This window comes from Schistocerca piceifrons, chromosome 6 (genome assembly GCF_021461385.2).
Source record: "Schistocerca piceifrons isolate TAMUIC-IGC-003096 chromosome 6, iqSchPice1.1, whole genome shotgun sequence".
Lineage (NCBI taxonomy): Eukaryota > Metazoa > Arthropoda > Insecta > Orthoptera > Acrididae > Schistocerca > Schistocerca piceifrons.
Window position 1 is genome coordinate 251,660,966 of NC_060143.1, and position 25,843 is coordinate 251,686,808.

The 25,843-nt window shown below is 39.2% G+C and overlaps 1 protein-coding gene across 1 annotated transcript in view; it reads right to left on the reverse strand.

The window, feature by feature from the left end:
* Positions 1 to 25,843, reverse strand: part of LOC124803257 (dynein axonemal heavy chain 1-like) — an 866,140-nt gene that overhangs the window by 784,491 nt on the left and 55,806 nt on the right. The window contains exon 5 of the mRNA XM_047264440.1: positions 3,818 to 3,998. Coding sequence (XP_047120396.1) covers positions 3,818 to 3,998 — 181 coding nt within the window. The remainder of the gene's footprint in view (positions 1 to 3,817; positions 3,999 to 25,843) is intronic.

Genomic DNA, 25,843 nt, shown 5'->3' on the forward strand with positions numbered 1-25,843 from the left:
TTCATCACCTGTAACTATAAAATACAAAAATGACTTCCTTTTGTATTGAGTGAGCAAAATATCATGTGTTTTTGCGCATTTCCATTTGCCTGTCATTCAACACATGCTTCTGAATCTTTCCAATCTCTCTTAGCCAATTGGAAACAGCTTGTTGACCAACGCCCAATTGTTCAGTGAGTTGTTTTCGTGTTTGCAAATCATCTTCATTCAATAACACTTCCTATTCCACATCTTCATATTGTATTGGCGATTTTCCACAGTCCTTGTCTATAACATCAAAGCCACCATTTTTGAAAGGCTGAAAACATCATTCACATGTATCTTGCGATAGAGCATGTTCACCATAAGCTTCTCAAAGCAATCGGTATGATTAAGCAGCAGTTTTCTTCAAATAAAAACAAAAAATCACTTTTTCTAATTTATCACTCATACACATCTGACACTTGTTGATGGCACAACAAAATGGTGCAGTGTCAAATCTTTATAGCATTTCATACTTATACACTTGGTACATATGTCTTAGTTTATCAATAGAATATTCCTGTTAATGAAATTTTATAAAATGAAATTTTGAAGTACCTAGTACTGAACTAACAAAATAAAGGATGTTTGTGATATTGGTCAACCTTTGTGATTGAATAACAGGTATAGAGAATAACTAATTCATGTACAGTTGTTAATGCATTGGAGGTGGCAGATTCTTTAATGGAATGTTTTAAGAGAAGCAATTCATTTAGTCATATGGTGTGTTGTTTTTATTTCATTTTGAGTATGAACACTCTCACTGATGTTGGCCATTTAATTCTTAAGCTGTATTACTATGTAATGTAATGCACATTGGTAAAACTGAGCAGCTTAGTAAGTAAGAATCGATAGTGGCAGCCAGTGGGAACCAAGCAAACAGAAGCAGTGGGGAAAGTATAGTAAGATGGAATTGCATTTTGGGAATTGGAAAGACTAGAATGTGTGGAGGCTCTGTGTTTAAACCTGAAAAAATGAGGAGCTCTTTCTTCAGGACACGAGATTATGAAGTTAGTGTTTAACTTGATTTCTCAGCAGCAAGTGGGTGCACAGTGCACACATTGGGGCTTAGATTATTTTGTCAGTCCAGTTCACATCATGTTTTAGAATTATCCCACATGTGAGGCCGCAGAGGAACCAAAATTTTTTATAGGGAAGTCTGTTGCTAAATACTGTAGGCTCAATACCAGCTCACACTTCTCTGCTGTCAATTTTATTCCATACTCTTGGAAAACTTCTTCCCAAAGATCAAATTACTTCTGTGCTTTTCCCTCATTGTTTAGCCACATCAAATTATCAGCAACAAGTGTTGCTGCCATCCTGCCTCTCTTGCTACTTGTGTTATTATTTCACCAATCGACATTATGGAAAGTAATGGAGATGTGTGCTTCCTTAGTTTGGATTATTTCTCTGCTTCAGCCATTCTGATCTCTTTCTTCCCACTCTCATGCAAATTATTCTTCACTAGTTCAATTCTTTCATTCTCAGCAGACATAGATCTGGGAGGAAAGGGGCCATGAGTGTCATGACCTGTTGTCCCCTGTCCCCTCCCCTCACAACTCCCTCCTAAAGAAAAGCATCTAGCATTTATATAGTGCATAAAAAAATTCCAAATTTATCTGCTAATTTTTGGAGAATAAAGCAGAGTGAAAAATAGTAAGGAATTCTAGGAATTACAAGCTACATGGGTGTTTAATACAGGATGCTTTTCAGTTGCTTGTGTGACAGTCTTGCAAATAGATGGGCTTGCAATCTGTGGATTACCCGAAGTCAGATGGTTTCTGGCATGATCATCTGCACAGAAGATTTCACATAGAAGGTACTTATTCAGTGCCTGCTGTCAACAAATCTGACACAGAGCACAAATCTAGAACTGGAAAAGCATAGCCAGTTGTGTAAGGCAACACAAAGCAGAAAGACCATACACTAAGCAGAAAAAAACAACATAAAGACACCTCCCACATGAAGGCATAGGCAACAGAAAGAAGAAGTGTTAATTTCATTGAATGTTTGCACAGCCACAGTTTGTAGACCTGTGTTCACATCTTGGAGTTAAATGAAGTACTGATTATAGAGTCCGCACACTATGAATTTATATTGTGTAAAGTATCCTGATGTCCATGCTGTGATAGATAGCCTGTTGCTATTATAGTTGTGAAATCGATTGTGTGACACATGTGATTCTCAAATTTTCAGACAAATGGATTTCCAATGCTGTGAACGGCATTTCTTGTAAGTTATGCTAATATGATGAACTAAGCACTGATGCAAAAAAAGTATTTAGTTATCATTATTGGAATACTTGTCACTCATGGCACATTATAATTGGTGAAGGTGAGTCATATTTGGTGGGGGGATTTGGGGTGGGGGTTGATTGTGACAGTAGAAAACTATGCTCCTCCCCTGACCCTTTTTTTCTCAGTTCCCACTACACTTTAAATCTGGACACAGTTTTGTCTGCTTCCCTAAATAACAGATGACCATCAGTATGTCTCTCCTTTATACACAGTAGTGTTCCAGCATCTGTCTAACTGCAAACAGGGGATCTACTATGCACTGTCCTGACCTGAAGTTATACTTTCATAAGTTGCTCTTACCTTGTTATCCTCGTTCATTCCTCCAGTCTTCTCAAAAATAGCTTTGCACAGTAGCACTTAAGCATGACAATGCCATAGTTTTTTTTTTAAATATTTTGTCTTTCTTTCTTGAAAACTGGACTGTTATTCCCTCTTTGAGTTTTCTGGAATTCTCACTTTCTTGCATATAACATTCATAACTCTGTACAGCAGGTGTACACCCTCATCTCTTCTGTCACATTATATCTCTCCATATTTCCGTTCCACTATCTCTTCTACTCTTCTACATCTCTAGCTTCCTCCACTGTTCCATGTGGATGCAGCAAATCATCAAATATGTCCTCGACATCTCTTTAACTTTCTCCTCCTCCACCTCCACCTCCTCCTCCTCATCCTCCTCCTCCACCTCCTCATTTCTATCCTTATCAATGATTATTTTATTCTCTGCCATTTATTCATCTTCTCCTATGTCTACTCATTCCATACAGTAGCTTTTAAATCTTTTATTATCTTGTTCCACCATTGTGGTCCATTTATTCATCAACTTTCTCTTTGCCTCTACAACCACTTTTTGCGCCTCCCTCTTTCTCACTTTATTTCTTCCTTTGTTTCTGGTGTCCCTCATCAAAACCATTCTCTAAATGTCTTATCCTCTTCAATTCTGTATTTTTTAACTTTAGAATTATATGAAGGTATCTACTTGTATCTCCTCCTATTACCAGTTCTTCCACATTATTAACAGCCAATTATCACCAAGGCCTTGATAACTGTCTGTCATCATTTCATCAGCTACTAATACTGTTTGGAAGTGACCTCACATTAAAATTGTCCACCCCCACCCCCTCCTCAAAATGAGTTGACAATCCCAGAAATAGTATTTGCATAAAATAAAGAATAATACATTAGTTTAAACCATTTTGTGTTAATTGCCACGAGTTAAGCTATTACTTATTATTCTTCATATTCTTTTCCATTCTTTTTTTAACAAATTTGAATCATAAATGAATGCAGTTTAATGTTAAATATTAAGCTATTAGAGCTCATAATTTATGTCATAAAACATGTATTTAGAGAACATAAAATTGTTGCTAAATTGCTAAACATAATTCACCATGAGACAGACTCTATTATAAAAAGAAATGACCAAGTGCATTTTTACTTAAAGAATGTGTAACTTATTTAAACATTACATTACATTACGCATTACAGACAAAAGATACCTGATGTTGCAAGCCACATATTTCTGTATGGTTCAGATTCCTTAATGAGCCTCACAAGTGCATCAAAAGGAGTTATAGGATCACCAAAGAGCCTTTGTCTCTGATTCAGCAGCTGGCCATGTTCCTGAGTCTCTTTCATTGCCTTCCACATACGTCTAACTTCCACAGCCAGTTCGTGAGCCTACAACAATAGAAGTCAAACTGAGAAATCTACTGAATTTAATCAACAATCATAAGATGGAATTCTAAATTTGGTTGACACTCTAAAAGATACTGTTTATCAACAACTTTGGACGTCAGGATTATAATCTCATGCTTACTGACACAAAAAATTCTGTGGTTAATAATAAACATTAAGTATCACCAACTGCGACATGGTCATGTATACAAACAGTGATGTAATACTGTCAAATGTTTTTTATTCCAGTCTTTGATCACAATATGAATTCTTTAGACGATGAGCGGTTTCAGTCCATAATGACCATCCTCAAATCTATAATATAGAAATATATACACCTTGTGAGCAGTGTGTCTTTCAACATAATACAGCAATATATATCACACTATACTATCATACAACCAGGGAAATGCGCAGAAAATACAGAAAAAAGTACCTTTGTTACAGCATGTCCTGGTTAGATTCAGGGAGCATTTGCAGGCACATAACATAACTGCATTGGGAATTCAATTGGCAGAAACCGGCCACACCTTAGACAATATCGAGAGCTGTATGCGTATTCTACACAGGGCAGAGAAGGGTCGCGCTCTTGACTTGCTGGAGGAGTTGGAGATTTACAAAGCGAAATAGCATGAGCCCACTAAGGTGCTCAATGGACAAAATGATTTTGTGCCCAATGCCTACTTTGCTTTGTTTGATAACATACTACGATAACCAAGTAGTGCCTCGTGTATTTATACCTAGCCTTACTTGACGATTTATGTCGAGAACAGCAGACATTTGCCTACTTCCATACATTAATCGCACTAATCCTGTAATTGATTATGTCCTACCTACTCATTGAATGTTTAACCAGACTATATAATTTTATTTATTGACTGTTAATATGTTGTTTAAAAGTTTTCTGTGGGAGACATATAATGTTGTACGTAAAGCCCTTTAATGGTTAAGTTCTTAAGATCAGTGCGCGCCTAAATAACATCATTGATCTGTCCTTTTTTCAGCTGTCATATAGACATTTTATCCTCCATAGGCAATTTATAGGTTGCTACATGCAATGTAATACGTATATTAATTGTTGACCGTAAATTCACCATAAAAAGGATCGGTCTTATTCTATTCATATATTTCCTTTTAATAATTTTATATGGGTAACTGTATTCATCTTTTAATGCATCACAATTGGTTTCTATAATAGTTATCAATTTTAAAAGTATGCTACATGCATTTTACATAATGTGTTTTTATCAGATTATGTTTTTTGTGTAAATGATGACTACATCTAAGCCGACAGTAGCGACATCTAGGGAGGATGTAGGCAAACAAATTTCTGGCAGCTACTGTGCTTCTGTAGCCAGTTGTAATAATGACTCTGTGGACGATGCAGTCTATTCTACACCTTATTTTAGATCTATATGACGATGCTACGCTGATTATATTTATATGTTTTGACGATGCCATTATGGCCTTATCACTTTAGGACATGGTGTAAAAAAGGTACATTTTACCATATTTTTTGTACATTTCCCTGGTTATAAGATAGTATATTGCGATACATATTGCTGTATTATGTTGAAAGACACACTGCTCAATAGGTGTATATATTTGTATATTATAGACATGAGGATGGTCATTACAGACTGAAACCAGTCATTGTCTAAAGAATTCATATTGTGATCAAAGACTGGAATAAAAAACATTTGAAATATTAAGTAAAAAGCTAGCGAATATTATTTGATTTAAACATTCTAAATATGGACATATTCTGACACTTCCATACTTCAGTGCATCCACTGTAACATTTTCAGTCAGTGAATTAATTAAAATTTGCATATGAGTTGGGTATAACAGTTATGCACAATAATGTGATTATGTATACTAGCTGCTGGGAATGTGAATAAACGCGCATCAGCAACAATTGTATTGCAACATTGACTGTGGTTCCTGAGTCAGAATTTTGTGAATAATGTATTTATTTGCATCACTAGAATCCACTGTAAATCCACACATCAGTACACAATATTTAAAAGTACATAACTTTGAAAATATTACCAGAAAAAATATAATGCATTTTAAACTATGGAAAATCCAGGATGGAATGTAACAATATTATGAAAAGGAAAGTTGCTACTCACCATACAGCAGAGAAAATGCAATTCACACACAAGACTTCATTCTCTGTGTGGCTTCAATTGTCTGAGACTGCAGCTGTGTGTGTGTGAGGTGCGTTTGCACACGTGCGCCTGCCTGTAACTCAGCATCTCTGCTATATGGTGTTGTTGTTGTTGTTGTGGTCTTCAGTCCAGAGACTGGTTTGATGCAGCTCTCCATGCTACTCTATCCTGTGCAAGCTTTTTCATCTCCCAGTACCTACTGCAACCTACATCCTTCTGAATCTGCTTAGTGTATTCATCTCTTGGTCTCCCTCTACGATTTTTACCCTCCACGCTGCCCTCCAATACTAAATTGGTGATCCCTTGATGCCTCAGAACATGTCCTACCAACCGATCCCTTCTTCTGCTCAAGTTGTGCCACAAACTTCTCTTCTCCCCAATCCTATTCAATACTTCCTCATTAGTTATGTGATCTACCCATCTAATCTTCAGCATTCTTCTGTAGCACCACATTTCGAAAGCTTCTATTCTCTTCTTGTCCAAACTATTTATCGTCCATGTTTCACTTCCATACATGGCTACGCTCCATACGAATACTTTCAGAAATGACTTCCTGACACTTAAATCTATACTCGATGTTAACAAATTTCTCTTCTTCAGAAACGCTTTCCTTGCCATTGCCAGCCTACATTTTATATCCTCTCTACTTCGACCATCATCAGTTATTTTGTTCCCCAAATAGCAAAACTCCTTTACTACTTGAAGTGCCTCATTTCCTAATCTAATTCCCTCAGCATCACCCGACTTGATTAGACTACATTCCATTATCCTTGTTTTGCTTTTGTTGATGTTCATCTTATATCCTCCTTTCAAGACACTGTCCATTCCATTCAACTGCTCTTCCAAGTCCTTTGCTGTCTCTGACAGAATTACAATGTCATCGGCGAACCTCAAAGTTTTTATTTCTTCTCCATGAATTTTAATACCTACTCCGAATTTTTCCTTTGTTTCCTTTACTGATTGCTCAATATACAGATTGAACAACATCGGGGAGAGGCTACAACCCTGTCTTACTCCCTTCCCAACCACTGCTTCCCTTTCATGTCCCTCGACTCTTATAACTGCCATCTGGTTTCTGTACAAATTGTAAATAGCCTTTCGCTCCCTGTATTTTACCCCTGCCACCTTTAGAATTTGAAAGAGAGTATTCCAGTCAACATTGTCAAAAGCTTTCTCTAAGTCTACAAATGCTAGAAACGTAGGTTTGCCTTTCCTTAATCTTTCTTCTAAGTATAAGTTGTAAGGTCAGTATTACCTCACGTGTTCCAGTGTTTCTACGGAATCCAAACTGATCTTCCCCGAGGTTGGCTTCTACTAGTTTTTCCATCCGTCTGTAAAGAATTCATGTTAGTATTTTGCAGCTGTGACTTATTAAGCTGATAGTTCGGTAATTTTCACATCTGTCAACACCTGCTTTCTTTGGGATTGGAATTATTATATTCTTCTTGAAGTCTGAGGGTATTTCGCCTGTTTCATACATCTTGCTCACCAGATGGTAGAGTTTTGTCAGGACTGGCTCTCCCACGGCCGTCAGTAGTTCCAATGGAATATTGTCTACTCCGGGGGCCTTGTTTCGACTCAGGTCTTTCAGTGCTCTGTCAAACTCTTCACGCAGTATCATATCTCCCATTTCATCTTCATTTACATCCTCTTCCATTTCCATAATATTGTCCTCAAGTACTTCGCCCTTGTATAGACCCTCTATATACTCCTTCCACCTTTCTGCTTTCCCTTCTTTGCTTAGAACTGGGTTTCCATCTGAGCTCTTGATATTCATACAAGTCGTTCTCTTATCTCCAAAGGTCTCTTTAATTTTCCTGTAGGCGGTATCTATCTTACCCCTAGTGAGATAGGCCTCTACATCCTTACATTTGTCCTCTAGCCATCCCTGCTTAGCCATTTTGCACTTCCTGTCGATCTCATTTTTGAGACATTTGTATTCCTTTTTGCCTGTTTCACTTACTGCATTTTTATATTTTCTCCTTTCATCAATTAAATTCAATATTTCTTCTGTTACCCAAGGATTTCTACTAGCCCTCGTCTTTTTACCTACTTGATCCTCTGCTGCCTTCACTACTTCATCCCTCAAAGCTACCCATTCTTCTTCTACTGTATTTATTTCCCCCATTCCTGTCAATTGCTCCCTTATGCTCTCCCTGAATCTCTGTACAACCTCTGGTTCTTTTAGTTTATCCAGGTCCCATCTCCTTAAATTCCCACCTTTTTGCAGTTTCTTCAGTTTTAATCTACAGGTCATAACCAATAGATTGTGGTCAGAGTCCACATCTGCCCCTGGAAATGTCTTACAATTTAAAACCTGGTTCCTAAATCTCTGTCTTACCATTATATAATCTATCTGATACCTTTTAGTATCGCCAGGGTTCTTCCATGTATACAACCTTCTTTCATGATTCTTAAACCAAGTGTTAGTTATGATTATGTTGTGCTCTGTGCAAAATTCGACCAGGCGGCTTCCTCTTTCATTTCTGTCCCCCAATCCATATTCACCTACTATGTTTCCTTCTCTCCCTTTTCCTACTGACGAATTCCAGTCACCCATGACTATTAAATTTTTGTCTCCCTTCACTACCTGAATAATTTCTTTTATTTCATCATACATTTCTTCAATTTCTTCGTCATCTGCAGAGCTAGTTGGCATATAAACTTGTACTACTGTAGTAGGCGTGGGCTTCGTATCTATCTTGGCCACAATAATGCGTTCACTATGCTGTTTGTAGTAGCTTACCCGCATTCCTATTTTCCTATTCATTATTAAACCTACTCCTGCATTACCCCTATTTGATTTTGTGTTTATAACCCTGTAGTCACCTGACCAGAAGTCTTGTTCCTCCTGCCACCGAACTTCACTAATTCCCACTATATCTAACCTCAACTTATCCATTTCCCTTTTTAAATTTTCTAACCTACCTGCCCGATTAAGGGATCTGACATTCCACGCTCCGATCCGTAGAACGCCAGTTTTCTTTCTCCTGATAACGACATCCTCTTGAGTAGTCCCCGCCCGGAGATCCGAATGGGGGACTATTTTACCTCCTGAATATTTTACCCAAGAGGACGCCATCATCATGTAATCATACATGGTGTATATTACATTTTACATTAATTAACACTTGATTAAACTTCCCACGTTACTTGTACTTCTTAGGGACAATTTGCATAGGTACATTAATTTACTAAGATTTTGAGATATTTATTTAGAACATTGTAAGCTAACTTAATTCATGCCTACTTGTGCAATTGCCAAGTATCAAGTCTCATCTGCAGTAGCTGTGATGTCAAGTATTTACGCAGTAGCAGCAATTTAGGCCTGTAGCAACTTGGGAGGTCCAAATTGGAAATACTGAGCACTGTCACCCCATCAACAACATTCCTACATGAAGTCCACAGCAGGAGCTTTGAATTCTCTCCCAGAGGTCTTCTTCATTTAAAGCTATAATTTACAGACCATTGCGTGATGTATGGTGAACGGTACACAGGATACCACAATCGTACCCTCCCTAACTATTCCATTTGCATATAGTGCATGAGAAAAATGACAGTCAGTATGTCTCAGTGTATACACGTTTCTTTAATTTTAAACTGAAAGAAATTATGTAACACAGAAGTTAGAGGAAGCTATATGTTTCTACACACTTATTTGAACACAGGCTTCCAAAACTTTGGAGTAAAACAGTAGATACTGCACAGTGCTTTTTTTGCCTGTATCTACTTACTGAGTCGGATGTTTCTTCAGTGTTCTTCTGCTAACTAGGCAAGTCTGTGAGCGCACAGCTCTTACGCAGTAGCAGTAACATGGAGGTCCATAACAGCAATTTTGAATTCTCTCTCAAAGGCTTCTTCATTTAAATCTATACTTTACACACCACTGTATGTTGTATGGTGAATAGTACATAAGATACCAGAATAATCTCCTCCAAAACTATTCCACTTCCATATGGAGCACAGGAATTCTTCTCTATCATTTCAATCATTCATAGTTCATAAGGTCTCAGATGATGATCAACACTTAAGAAAATGGGTTTTGTGAGCCTCAAAGTCTGCCACAGAAGTGATCTCTCATTTTAATCAATTCCCTGCAAACCATTCTCTAGGCTTATCTCTTTCTGATTGACCACCTTGAATGTTTAATTCAGACACTCAAATAACTTGTTATAAAATTTCACTGCATGCATTGTGATGGTGCTCTTTGGCTTATTTATCTTTTAGCTAACTGGACTTCACTTATTACAAATTATTATCAGTCAAGAGTCTGGCACTCTTTCCATTATGATCCTATAATCTTCTGTGAATCAGTAATCAATAACATATTTCTATTTTGTGCTATTACATGCATTACATGCTATTCAGCATGTTCTCTGTTGGTTGACCAATGGGCTGGCCTGTTGAATGGGTACAACAGGGATGGAGGAGGGGCAGAGATAGCAGTGTGCAGATGGAGAGAGAGACTCTGGTGGAGCATGCGAGGACTAGACAGGAGGCAGGATAAGGCTGCCAGACACAATGTCAGGAGGCTGTGGGGGGAGTGAAAAAGGAGAGGAGCAGAGAAGGGGAAAAGACCAGTGTGTCACACGGTAGGGTGCGGGTGTGAATTGGAAAGAGGTGACAGGACCGACGGGTCAGAAAACTGTTGGATGGAGGGTGTGGGGATAGTAGCTTTCCATACATTGAGGCCAGGATAGTATGGGCCTTTTTGGTAAGGCCATATCCAATCTAACAGTCAAATGTGGAGCAGTGTATGAGGAAATTCAAAGGACACTACAGATAGGAATTATCAAACGGTCAACTAGATTAGATTAGATCAGATTAGTACTTGTTCCATAGATCATGAATATGACACTTCGTAATGATGTGGAATGTGTCAGGTTAATAAAAGGTGTCTATACAAAATATTACATTAGACAAAATATTACAGGACACTCAATAGAGTAGAAGGAGTTACCATTAAGAAATTCTTTTAATTTCCTTTTAAATGCTATATGGCTATCTGTCAGACTTTTGATGCTATTAGGTAAGTGACCAAAGACTTTTGTGGCAGCATAATTTACCACCTTCTGAGCCAAAATTAGATTTAACCTTGAGTAGTGAAGATCATCCTTTCTCCTAGTGTTGTAGCCATGTACACTGCTATTACTTTTGAATTCATTCAGATTGTTACTAACAAATTTCATAAGTGAATATATATATTGTGAGGCTACAGTGAAGATTTCTAGCTCTTTAAATAAGTGTCTGCAGGATGATCTTGGATGAGCTCCAGCAATTACTCTGATCACACGCTTTTGTGCAATGAACACTCATTTACTCAATTATGAGTTACCCCAGAATATGATGCCATACGAAAGCAGAGAATGAAAATAGGTGTGGTAAGCAAATTTACTTAGATGTATATTGCCAAAATTTGCAATGACCCTAATGGCATAAGTAGCTGAACTCGAATGTTTCAGCAGATCCTCAGTGTGTCTTTTCCAGTTCAACCCATAATCAATGCATACACCTAGAAATTTGGAATATTCTACCTTAGCTACCGATTTCTGATCGAAGTCTATATTTATTAATGGGGTAATTCTTTAATGAGAGCCCATTTGCAGAGAACCACGTAATGATTTTCTGAAAAACATCGTTTACAATTTCACTAGTTAATTCTTGTCTGTCGGGTGTGATAGCTATACTTGTATCATCGGCAAAAAGTACCAGCTTTGCATCTTCGTGAATATAGAATGGCAAGTTATTAATATATATTAAGAACAGCAGAGGACCCAAGACTGAACCTTGCAGCACCCCATTCTTGATTGTTCCCCAGTTTGAGAAATCACCAGTTTTTTGCATATTATGTGAACTGTTTATTTCAGCTTTCTGCACTCTTCCTGTCAGGTATGATTTAAACCATTTGAGCACTGTCCCGTTCATACCACAGTACTTGAGCTTATCTAGAAGTATTCCATGATTTACACAATCAAAAGCCTTTGATAGATCACAAAAAATCTGAACGGGTGACTTCCGGTTACTCAGAGCATTTAATATTTCATTAGTGAAAGTATATATAGCATTTTCCGTTGAAAAACCTTTCTGAAACCAAACTGACATTTTGTTAAAACTTTATTTTTACAAAGGTGTGAAGCTACTCTACAATACATTACTTTTTCAAGAATTTTGGATAAGGCAGTCAGAAGAGAGATTGGGCGGTAGTTGTTGACATCAGATGTATCCCCTTTTTTATGCAGTGGTATAACAATGGCATACTTCAGTCTATCTGGGAAAATACCCTGCTTCAGAGAGCTATTACATATGTGGCTAAGAATCCCACTTATTTCTTGGGAACAAGCTTTTATTATCCTGCTGGAAATGCCATCAATCCCATGTGAGCTTCTATTCTTGAGAGAGTTTATTATCTTCCTAATTTCAGATAGAGAGGTGGGTGGAATTTCAATTGTATCAAATGGTGTGGGTAAGGCCTGTTCCAATAACTGCCTTGCTTCTTCTAATGAACATTTAGATCCTATTTTCTCTACAACATTAAAAAAATGATTATTCAAAATGTTTTCGACTTCCTGCTTGTTGTTTATCAAGTTTCCATTCGCCTTGATGGCGATGCCGTCATCCTGTACTCTTGGTTGTCTGGTCTCCCTTGTAATAATATTCCAAATTATTTTGATTTTGTTATCAAAGGTATTAATCTCAGACATGATGCACATGCTTCTGGACTTTTTAATAACCTTTCTTAATGTAGGACAGTAGTTTTTATAATATTTGGCTGTTTCTGGGTCATTACTCTTTCTTGTTGTTAGATACAGTACCCTTTTGTAGTTACAAGATATTTTTATTCCTTTAGTAAGCGCCAAGGCTTTTTGCGTAGTTTCTTATTATTAGATTTAATTACTTTCTTGGGGAAACAGTATACTAGCCAGTATAAACCCATTATTTGTGGCAAAAAAGCAAAATTAGGACATCAGACTCATTCTAAATGCACACACAGTGACTAAGATATTAACTCCACAGTGAGACAGACATAAAAACTTAGAAGACTTACTCCATAAGTTCCATGGGATGAAAGTGTTTTGTGACTTGAGGTCTGGATACTAGCAAGTACCATTTCACAAGGATTTCAGATAGCACACAACATTTTTGTACATTGGAAGCAGCTACAAATACTGTATTCTACTGTTTGGTTTCAATATTTCCACCTCAGCTTTCATAAGATCAATCAACAAAGTACTTGGCGAACAGTTAACTACTAAGGTGACCATGTATGCAGATGGCAGTTTAATCGGAAGTCCAACATGGGAAAAACAAGTGAAGATAATTGAAGACATACTCATGGCTTTTGAAACAGAGGGCGTAACTGCAAATTTAAAGAAGTAAGAATTTGGAAAAGATGCAATAAAGTTTCTGAGGCATGTTACCAATGTACAAGGAATAAAACCAGAGGATGCAAAATTAAAAGCAATTTTTAAGTTTTGCAGTGCCTCACTGTAAGAAGCAGCTTACAAGGATTCCTTAGCTTATATGGATGGTATAGGAAGCTTATTAATGATTGCACCTACTGAAGAAGAAGACTCTATGGAGATGAACTGGGGAATGCCTATGGCGATCTGATGAGATTAAGACATCTGTGTAATCTACAATTACTTTTATGTCCATACTTGAATAATTAGATCTCTATGGCCTGAGATAGTTTGCATTTTGGACTGTGTGTATATCCGTACCAATAAATGAGGCTGACTATGGTAACATAAGACCTATCATGTGTATGAGCAGGTGCAGGTGTCTGACCAAGTGGGGGTGGCAGTACACCGTAAATGAAAGAGAAGCACCTGCAATCCTGCAGGGATTCACATTCAGGGTCACTACGGTTGTAATGGTGGTAAGACATGCTTTTCTTCTGTAAAGCAAATTACGCCACAGCTACCTTCCTAGATGGGTCCTGATTTCGCACATTAGCAATTTACAGTTATCTAATGTCCTGGAAGCCGGAACACTACATTAATTTGATACTGGAAGTGCCATATAAATCATACCTGACAAAGTTACTTAAGAATATCATGGGAGATTGAGCATCTGCAACTGAAGAACATTAAAGTACAGTTGTGCAGCGGAAATACTATCTGATTCATCAAACAATCTATCAGCACCTGAATGAGTTAACACAGGCTTGGATATTGTATTCTGGAACACAAAATTGAATACCTGTTGCAGTCCATGAATTCCAGAAATGACCATTTTGGCGCAGACAAATGCTGAGTGTGTCTATTTTTTGGAAATCCACAGAAACATTCGTAAGATCCTCCACACATGTGACATATGCCTGAAGGCAAAGGCAGCACCTGTTACGACACCAAGGGTCTATGCACCAAACAATATCAAAAGGAATTAACGATATTGTGGCCATAGATTTATTTGGTCCTTTACAGAAATCTTGTGGAAATTTAATGCAGCCAATGGTGGTATTAGAGGTGAGTTCAAGGTATGACAACTAGTACATACTGAGAGCAGCAAAAAAAAAAAGGAGATGTCTGCAAAACTGGACAACCATTGCTTCACAAATGAATGCAAGCATAAACAGTTTCTGACTGACAATCATCGACAGTTTATTTCAAGAGAGTGGAGAGAAATGCTACAGAGGAATGACATAGAACAATTCTCAATAGCTGAATAGTGGCCTGCCTCTAATCCAACAAGGAGAATCATGAAGAAAGTGAACCACACATCATATGTGTTGCCTCAAGAAATACTGTAGGTGAAAGGAATGCATAGAACACACTGACAATGACCCTTGGATAGCGTGTAGAAATTTGTTTTTTGCTATGGTTTCACTGCGCCTTCTACCACCTCTGTCAGTTTGATTGTTCTCTCTAAACTTATCATCACAAGTGGTTCTTGTGCAGTGAGCAGGAGACTATTTGGGTGCATGCAAGTTGCCACTGGAGAGACTTGGATTGCAGCACCTGGGTCATGTGGTGGCTGCCCATGAGGTGCCATAAGTGACACTAAGTGCGATGGCTTGGGCCAGAGCAGTCAGCTGTGATGAGTTCAATGTGGCTCGCACGTCAGTAATAGTGTGGCACAAATGCAACTGCTAGAGGCACGTGTATCATGAAAGGCTCTGTCAGCCCCTGTAGAACAAGTCAAGGGGCAGCACGGTAATCTGGAATTCTGTGGCATGGAGTCTTGTGGATCCTGCAATGACCTGATGACATTGTGGAAGACTATTACGAAAGTATTGTCAATTCTTCTACACTCTGGTAGTCTGTGGCCACAATGTTACTTCCAGACGGTCTTGAGGGCTCCGTTATGGTGCACTGGCCCTCTTTTTCTGGGTTCTGCAGAAACCGATGAGAATTATTGTGCTTATTATACTGTTCCTGCACCCTGGTTACAGCTGAAATCCAAGTAATGAGTTTACTATCCTGTCCAATTTTGAACAGTATCGAGAGCTCAAGTTGTTCATCATTTATTAAGTTTTAAATCCGTAGCTACTGTATGTAACAAGTACCACTAGTTTTATCCTTGTTTGGTGTGTAAGTGCCTTCCTTAATGTCTTACACATAAGGGCAGCATGTGGTGACAAATTCATGTTTTAGGTATTTTTATATAAATATTCTTCTCTCTAAAAACGCATTGCAAAGGCCATACTCATGACCGATATTTTAAAAAATGTACAGAGCAGCAACTTGATAGTGGGACTTGTACCGGTGTGTTGTTATATGGAGACAGGTATTTAATTTGTTTTCCCGCTTAAGTTAGTCAATTGCAATTATAACCATGCTGTTCAAGCTCTGTGTACCATGGGGACTTTGTTGTTGTTGTTGTGGTCTTCAGTCCTGAGACTGGTTTGATGCATCTCTCTATGCTACTCTATCCTGTGCAAGCTTCTTCATCTCCCAGTACCTACTGCAGCCTACATCCTTCTGAATCTGCTTAGTGTATTCCTCTCTTGGTCTCCCTCTACGATTTTTACTCTCCACGCTGCCATCCAATACTAAATTGGTGATCCCTCGATGCCTCAGAACATGTCCTACCAACCGATCCCTTCTTCTTGCCAAGTTGTGCCACAAACTCCTCTTCTCCCCAATTCTATTCAATACCTCCTCATTAGTTATGTGATCTGCCCATCTAATCTTCAGCATTCTTCTGTAGCACCACATTTCGAAAGCTTCTATTCTCTTCTTGTCCAAACTATTTATCGTCCATGTTTCACTTCCATACATAGCTACACTCCATACAAATACTTTCAGAAACAACTTCTTGACACTTAAATCTATACTCGATGTTAACAAATTTCTCTTCTTCAGAAACGCTTTCCTTGCCTATGCCAGTCTGCATTTTATATCCTCTCTACTTCGACCATCGTCAGTTACTTTGCTCCCCAAATAGCAAAACTCCTTTACTACTTTAAGTGTCTCATTTCCTAATCTAATTCCCTCAGCATAACCCAACTTAATTCAACTACATTCCATTATCCTCGTTTTGCTTTTGTTGATATTCATCTTATATCCTCTTTTCAAGACACTGTCCATTCCGTTCAACTGCTCCTCCAAGTATTTTGCTGTCTCTGACAGAATTACAATGTCATCGGCGAACCTCAAAGTTTTTATTTCTTCTCCGTGGATTTTAATACCTACTCCGAATTTTTCTTTTGTTACCTTTACTGCTTGCTCAATATACAGATTGAATAACATCGGGGACAGGCTACAACCCTGTCTCACTCCCTTCCCAACCGCTGCTTCCCTTTCATGCCTCTCGACTCTTATAACTGCCATCTGGTTTCTGTACAAATTGTAAATAGCCTTTCCCACCCTGTATTTTACCCCTGCCACCTTTAGAATTTGAAAGAGAGTATTCCAGTCAACATTGTCAAAAGCTTTCTCTAAGTCCACGAATGCTAGAAATGTAGGTTTGCCTTTCCGTAATCTATTTTCTAAGATAAGCCGTAGGGTCAGTATTGCCTCACGTGTTCCAACATTTCTGCGGAATCCAAACTGATTTTTGCCGAGGTCGGCTTCTACCAGTTTTTCCATTTGTCTGTAAGGAATTTGCATTAGTATTTTGCAGCTGTGACTTATTAAACTGATAGTTCGGTAATTTTCACATCAGTCAACAACTGTTTTCTTTGGGATTGGAATTATTATATTCTTCTTGAAGTCTGAGGGTATTTCGCCTGTCTCATACATCTTGCTCACCAGATGGTAGAGTTTTGTCAGGACTGGCTCTCCCAAGGCCGTCAGTAGTTCCAATGGAATGTTGTCTACTCCGGGGGCCTTGTTTCGACTCAGGTCTTTCAGTGCTCTGTCAAACTCTTCACGTAGTATCATATCTCCCATTTCATCTTCATCTACATCCTCTTCCATTTCCATAATATTGTCCTCAAGTACTTCGCCCTTGTGTAGACCCTCTATATACTCATTCCACCTTTCTGCTTTCCCTTCTTTGCTTAGAACTGGGTTTCCATCTGAGCTCTTGATGTTCATACAAGTGGTTCTCTTTTCTCCAAGGGTCTCTTTCATTTTCCTGTATGCAGTATCTATCTTACCCCTAGTGAGATAAGCCTCTACATCCTTACATTTGCCCTCTAGCCATCCCTGCTTAGCCATTTTGAACTTCCTGTCGATATCATTTTTGAGACGTTTGTATTTACTTTTGCTTGCTTCATTTACTGCATTTTTATATTTTCTCCTTTCATCAATTAAATTCAATATTTCTTCTGTTACCCAAGGTTTTCTAATAGCTCTCGTCTTTTTACCTACTTGATCCTCTGCTGCTTCACTACTTCGTCCCTCAGAGCTACCCATTCTTCTTCTACTGTATTTCTTTCCCCCATTCCTGTCAATTGTTCTCTTACGCTCTCCATGAAACTCTCTACAACCTCTGGTTTAGTCAGTTTATCCAGGTCCCATCTCCTTAATTCCCACCTTTTTGCAGTTTCTTCAGTTTTAATCTACAGTTCATAACCAATAGATTGTGGTCAGATTCCACATCTGCCCCGGAAATGCTTTACAATTCTTCCATGTATATATACAACCTTCTTTAATGATTCTTGAACCAAGTGTTGGCTATGATTAAGTTATGCTCTGTGCAAAATTCTACCAGACGGCTTCCTCTTTCATTTCTCTCCCCCAATCCATATTCACCCACTATGTTTCCTTCTCTCCCTTTTCCTACTCTCGAATTCCAGTCACCCATGACTATTAGATTTTCGTCTCCCTTCTCTACCCAAATAATTTCTTTTATTTCATCATACATTTCATCAATTTCTTCAGCATCTGCAGAGCTAGTTGGCATATAAACTAGTACTACTGTAGTAGGCATGGGCTTCGTGTCTATCTTGGCCACAATAATGCGTTCACTATGCTGCTGGTAGTAGCTTACCCGCACTCCTATTTTCCTATTCATTATTAAACCTACTCCTGCATTCCCCCGTTTTGATTTTGTATTTATAACCCTGTATTCACCTGACCAAAAGTCTTGTTCCTCCTGCCACCGAACTTCACTAATTCCCACTATATCTAACTTCAACCAATCCATTTCCCTTTTTAAATTTTCTAACCTCCCTGTCCGATTAAGGGATCTGAGATTCCACGCTCCGATCCGTAGAACGCCAGTTTTCTTTCTCCTGATAACAACGTCCTCTTGAGTAGTCCCCACCCAGAGATCCGAATGGGGGACTATTTTACCTACGGAATATTTTACTCAAGAGGACACCATCATCATTTAAACATACAGTAAAGCTGCATGCCCTCGGGAAAAATTACGGCTGTAGTTTCCCTTTGCTTTCAGCCGTTCGCAGTACCAGCACAGAAAGGCCGTTTTGGTTAGTGTTGCAAGGCCAGATCAGTCAATCATCCAGACTGTTGCCCCTGCAACTATTGAAAAGGCTGCTGCCCCTCTTCAGGAACCACACGTTTGTCTGACCTCTGAACAGATACCCCTCCGTTGTGGTTGCACCTACGGTACGGCCATCTGTATCGCTGACGCACGCAAGCCTCCCCACCAACGGCAAGGTCCATGGTTCATGGGGGTACTATGCTTAAAAAAAGTTGTTTTGAATGAACTGATGGGAAAGCATGTCTGATAAAAACTTTAACAAATTACATTTACGACGTATTAGGTACATGACACTGGAAAAAAAGACAAAAATGATATCTGTGTGTAGTGATGTACATATTCTATGAAATGAGTGAATGTCAGCCCAGGATTGGTCACTTCTTTGAGTAGGCTCTTCATATGGAAAAAAAAGGTGTTTGGTGACAGAATATAGATACAGAAGGCAGATAATTTGTACAGTGAACTATCGATGTATGAAGTACTCATGGCATGTGCTCAATTTTTTTTCTCATCTCCGTTTGGCTGTTGATGGACCAGCCAATGTATTTTTGGTACTAGAAGGTCCAGTTGAATGGTCCTGAGCAATGGAAGCTCCAGGAAAAGCGCCAGGGGCTGTGGAAAGTCAAGGCTGAACAGTGAGTTGTTGCTGTCCATCAACTGAAAATTTTGTATTTGAAGGATTAATGGTACGATCGATAAAAACTGATTCTGAAGATGCATAAAGCACAAAATATTACATGAATTAATACCTTCTGTTACCTCAGCTGCTTCAGACAGTGGTACTGCAAGTGGCTCGTCCAGATGGTCTTTGTTTGTATGAGCGGTGTTCAGTAAGTAATGCAACATATTTCTTTTCTTGGCCAATTTCAGTTGGGAAAAAAGTAGAATTTGTTTTGGGTCATCATGGAATATTCCTACTTCACCCCCTACAGTTTCACAAAGTTCTGATAGGTGATGGTGCCATATGTTAACCTTCAAAATGGCATCTGTAACAGAGGAGTATTCCAGGCAGCGAGCTGTCATTGAGTCTCTTTTGGTGAAAACCAGAGCATTTCAGATATTCATGGGCACTTACAGAACATCTACAGAGACATGGCAGTGAACAAAAATAAGTAAGTCATTGGGCGAGGCATCTGTCATCATCGCAACAAGGTTATGCAAACCCGTCCAATCTCCAACGTACTGGCCGGCCGCAAACAGCTGTAACTCCTGCAATGTTGGAAAGTGTAGACACTCTCGTTTGAGATAATCAACAGATCACATTCAAACACCTGGCTGCACAACTAGACATCTGTTGGTACTGCTGACACACTCATCCACCAGTTGGCATACTCAGAGATGTGTGAGTGCTGGGTCCTCACTGCCTAACAGGACACCATATAGAGTAATGAATGGAACATCTGTGCAGAATTACTTGCACATTATGAGGCTAATCAAGACAATTTTTTGTTGAACATCATCAAGTCAATGAAACATGCATTCACTTTGAATTGGAAACAAGATGGCAATCCATGGTGTAGCACCACACCACTTTTCCTCTGAAGAAAAAGATCAAAGCCACATCCTCAGCTGGTAGTCAAGGAAATAGTCTTTTGGCACATTATTCTGATTGATGACCTCCTTCATAGTGCTATGATCAACTCTGAATTGTACTGTGGAACCATCAGGAAACTGAAGAACCAACTTCTGCATGTTCATTGTTACAGAAATGCAAATGACTTCTCCTTCCCCACGACAATGCAAGGTCTCATCCAGGTCTGCACACCTGAGAGGAGCTCACAAAACTTCATTGGATTGTTCTTCCTCATCCAACATACAGTACAGATCTCACACCTTCCAACTTCCATCTGTTTGGGCCAATGAAAACAATGGAATGCAGTATGTGAATGATGGAGAGGTTATTGAAGCAATAAGACAATGGCTACAGCATCGGCCATTACAGTGGTACAGGCGTACAGGCGCTCCCAGTAACGTGGCGTAAGGGCATTGTACTGAACTGAAAGTATGTTGAAAGTTAGGGTTTTTGCGTCCACAAGAGTGGAAAATAGTATGGTGTAGTGAAAACCTGAATAAAATCCTTCAGGTCTCAGAAAAAAATGTGTTGCATTACTTATTAAATGCCACATGTATATCAAAATTGTCATCGGCATTGGAGCACAACACTTCACAGTGATGGCACTGTTTCATGTGGAACAGTACTGCTTGTCACCCACACCAACCATGGGATTCTGTCTGGCATCTGCAAGAAATAAGCTGAACATATCTCTCTGGAGCTGGGGATTTCAGTGTGGTAGTGGGAAGTCACGGCTGAAAGCAAGGGGAAACTACAGCCGTAATTTTTCCCGAGGGCATGCAGCTTTACTGTATGATTACATGATGATGGCGTCCTCTTGGGTAAAATATTCCGGAGGTAAAATAGTCCCCCATTCGGATCTCCGGGCGGGGACTACTCAAGAGGATGTCGTTATCAGGAGAAAGAAAACTGGCGTTCTACGGATCGGAGCGTGGAATGTCAGATCCCTTAATCGGGCAGGTAGGTTAGAAAATTTAAAAAGGGAAATGGATAGGTTGAAGTTAGATATAGTGGGAATTAGTGAAGTTCGGTGGCAGGAGGAACAAGACTTCTGGTCAGGTGACTACAGGATTATAAAAACAAAATCAAATAGGGGTAATGCAGGAGTAGGTTTAATAATGAATAGGAAAATAGGAATGCGGGTAAGCTACTACAAACAGCATAGTGAACGCATTATTGTGGCCAAGATAGATACGAAGCCCACGCCTACTACAGTAGTACAAGTTTATATGCCAACTAGCTCTGCAGATGACGAAGAAATTGAAGAAATGTATGATGAAATAAAAGAAATTATTCAGATTGTGAAGGGAGACGAAAATTTAATAGTCATGGGTGACTGGAATTCGAGTGTAGGAAAAGGGAGAGAAGGAAACATAGTAGGTGAATATGGACTGGGGGACAGAAATGAAAGAGGAAGCCGCCTGGTCGAATTTTGCACAGAGCACAACATAATCATAACTAACACTTGGTTTAAGAATCATGAAAGAAGGTTGTATACATGGAAGAACCCTGGAGATACTAAAAGGTATCAGATAGATTATATAATGGTAAGACAGAGATTTAGGAACCAGGTTTTAAATTGTAAGACATTTCCAGGGGCAGATGTGGACTCTGACCACAATCTATTGGTTATGACCTGTAGATTAAAACTGAAGAAACTGCAAAAAGGTGGGAATTTAAGGAGATGGGACCTGGATAAACTAAAAGAACCAGAGGTTGTACAGAGATTCAGGGAGAGCATAAGGGAGCAATTGACAGGAATGGGGGAAATAAATACAGTAGAAGAAGAATGGGTAGCTTTGAGGGATGAAGTAGTGAAGGCAGCAGAGGATCAAGTAGGTAAAAAGACGAGGGCTAGTAGAAATCCTTGGGTAACAGAAGAAATATTGAATTTAATTGATGAAAGGAGAAAATATAAAAATGCAGTAAGTGAAACAGGCAAAAAGGAATACAAACGTCTCAAAAATGAGATCGACAGGAAGTGCAAAATGGTTAAGCAGGGATGGCTAGAGGACAAATGTAAGGATGTAGAGGCCTATCTCACTAGGGGTAAGATAGATACCGCCTACAGGAAAATTAAAGAGACCTTTGGAGATAAGAGAACGACTTGTATGAATATCAAGAGCTCAGATGGAAACCCAGTTCTAAGCAAAGAAGGGAAAGCAGAAAGGTGGAAGGAGTATATAGAGGGCCTATACAAGGGCGAAGTACTTGAGGACAATATTATGGAAATGGAAGAGGATGTAGAAGAAGATGAAATGGGAGATATGATACTGCGTGAAGAGTTTGACAGAGCACTGAAAGACCTGAGTCGAAACAAGGCCCCCGGAGTAGACAATATTCCATTGGAACTACTGACGGCCGTGGGAGAGCCAGTCCTGACAAAACTCTACCATCTGGTGAGCAAGATGTATGAAACAGGCGAAATACCCTCAGACTTCAAGAAGAATATAATAATTCCAATCCCAAAGAAAGCAGGTGTTGACAGATGTGAAAATTACCGAACTATCAGCTTAATAAGTCACAGCTGCAAAATACTAACACGAATTCTTTACAGACGAATGGAAAAACTAGTAGAAGCCAACCTCGGGGAAGATCAGTTTGGATTCCGTAGAAACACTGGAACACGTGAGGCAATACTGACCTTACGACTTATTTTAGAAGAAAGATTAAGGAAAGGCAAACCTACGTTTCTAGCATTTGTAGACTTAGAGAAAGCTTTTGACAATGTTGACTGGAATACTCTCTTTCAAATTCTAAAGGTGGCAGGGGTAAAATACAGGGAGCGAAAGGCTATTTACAATTTGTACAGAAACCAGATGGCAGTTATAAGAGTCGAGGGACATGAAAGGGAAGCAGTGGTTGGGAAGGGAGTAAGACAGGGTTGTAGCCTCTCCCCGATGTTGTTCAATCTGTATATTGAGCAAGCAGCAAAGGAAACAAAAGAAAAATTCGGTGTAGGTATTAAAATTCATGGAGAAGAAATAAAAACTTTGAGGTTCGCCGATGACATTGTAATTCTGTCAGAGACAGCAAAGGACTTGGAAGAGCAGTTGAATGGAATGGACAGTGTCTTGAAAGGAGGATATAAGATGAACATCAACAAAAGCAAAACAAGGATAATGGAATGTAGTCGAATTAAGTCAGGTGATACTGAGGGAATTAGATTAGGAAATGAGGCACTTCAAGTAGTAAAGGAGTTTTGCTATTTGGGGAGCAAAATAACTGATGATGGTCGAAGTAGAGAGGATATAAAATGTAGGCTGGCAATGGCAAGGAAAGCGTTTCTGAAGAAGAGAAATTTGTTAACATCCAGTATTGATTTAAGTGTCAGGAAGTCATTTCTGAAAGTATTCGTATGGAGTGTAGCCATGTATGGAAGTGAAACATGGACGATAAATAGTTTGGACAAGAAGAGAATAGAAGCTTTCGAAATGTGGTGCTACAGAAGAATGCTGAAGATTAGATGGGTAGATCACATAACTAATGAGGAAGTATTGAATAGGATTGGGGAGAAGAGAAGTTTGTGGCACAACTTGACCAGAAGAAGGGATCGGTTGGTAGGACATGTTCTGAGGCATCAAGGGATCACCAATTTAGTATTGGAGGGCAGCGTGGAGGGTAAAAATCGTAGAGGGAGACCAAGAGATGAATACACTAAGCAGATCAGAAGGATGTAGGTTGCAGTAGGTACTGGGAGATGAAAAAGCTTGCACAGGATAGAGTAGCATGGAGAGCTGCATCAAACCAGTCTCAGGACTGAAGACCACAACAACAACAACAACAGTGGGAAGTCAACCCATTTTTTGTCAGCTCCCACCCCAACTGTTCCAGATCCACACACATTACAATCCACTGCTGTTTCTTGTGGATAACTCTGAAGGTGTGTTATTGAGCTGCAGCTTCAATGGAAGATTTTGGGGCTATGTTTGTTAATGCCTTGTACGCTGATGTAACATACTGCTTATACCTCAACTTGCTGAATGTAGTGATTGGGTGGTTACCATTCATAAAGGTCAATTAGAAATTTCTTACCAGCTGCTGTTATTTCCTTTTGATGTGCTGAAGGATTACTGAATGGGAAATGTATGATTCAATACCCTGATTTTTGGAGGGGATCTTGAGAAATTTAACCTTGCCTTTGTTGAATAATGCAGACATAGGGTAAGAACCACTCATTGTGTGGATGAAGAGAATGTGGTTGGCAACATTCTTCTCCATTTCCCAGATAATAGAGGAGCTGTGGAGCTGTACCTCTCCCTGGCTTTAGGAACTATACACTGGGACGAGTTTGAGACCCATCATTATGACCAGAAGATCAGCATCTTCCCCACAATTGTAACACTCTTGTGAGCCAAAACCAGGTGTTCTGCTATCTGCTTAATCTGCGTGTCTCCATCATCAGCTGCCTGCTTGGAGGTGATTCCACATTCATTGCATTTTGCCATGAGCATGGTGATTTGTCTATCCTTGCCTTTTTGCATTTGATAGAAATTTATTTGCGAAACTGTTGCTGTTACGGTGCTGCTAAATTGTATCTCCACAGAGTGCTTTTTGTTCAACCTACTCAATCTCTCCATAGACTTGGTATCCTTCTGTCCATGGAGTACCCATCGAACATAACTGTCGCGCTTTTATTGTACTTACTTTATACATAATTGATGTATGAGTCGCAAATTGGTTAGAAAATGTGCCCACTTGAGCATATGAATCTGGCAACAACCCCCCCCCCCCCCCCCCCCCACACACACACACACACACCTTTTTTGAATCATCTGTCTGCTTTGATGCAACCTACCGCAAATTCCTCTCCTATGCCAACCTTGATTATTTGCTGTAACAGTTCAAATGATTTGATTCCTTTCTGTTCTGGTTTGCCCACAGTCAATGTTTCACTACCATACAATTTCATGCTCCAAACGTACATTCTCAGAAATTTCTTCCTCAAATTAAGGCCTAAAATTCATACTAGCAGACTTCTCTTGGCCAGAAGTGACATTTTTGCCAGTGCTACTCTGCTTTTGATGTCCCCCTTGCTCCATGTGTCATGGGCTATTTTGCTGCCTAGGTAACAGAGTTCCTTAACTTCATCTTCTTCACAGTCACTAATCCTGATGTTAAACTTCTCACTGTCCTCATTTCTGCTACTTCTCATTGCTTTCATATTTCTTTGATATAGTCTCAATCCATATTCTATGCTCATTAGACTTTTTATTCCAATCAGCAAGCCCTGTAATTCCTCTTCCCATTCACTGAAGATAGCA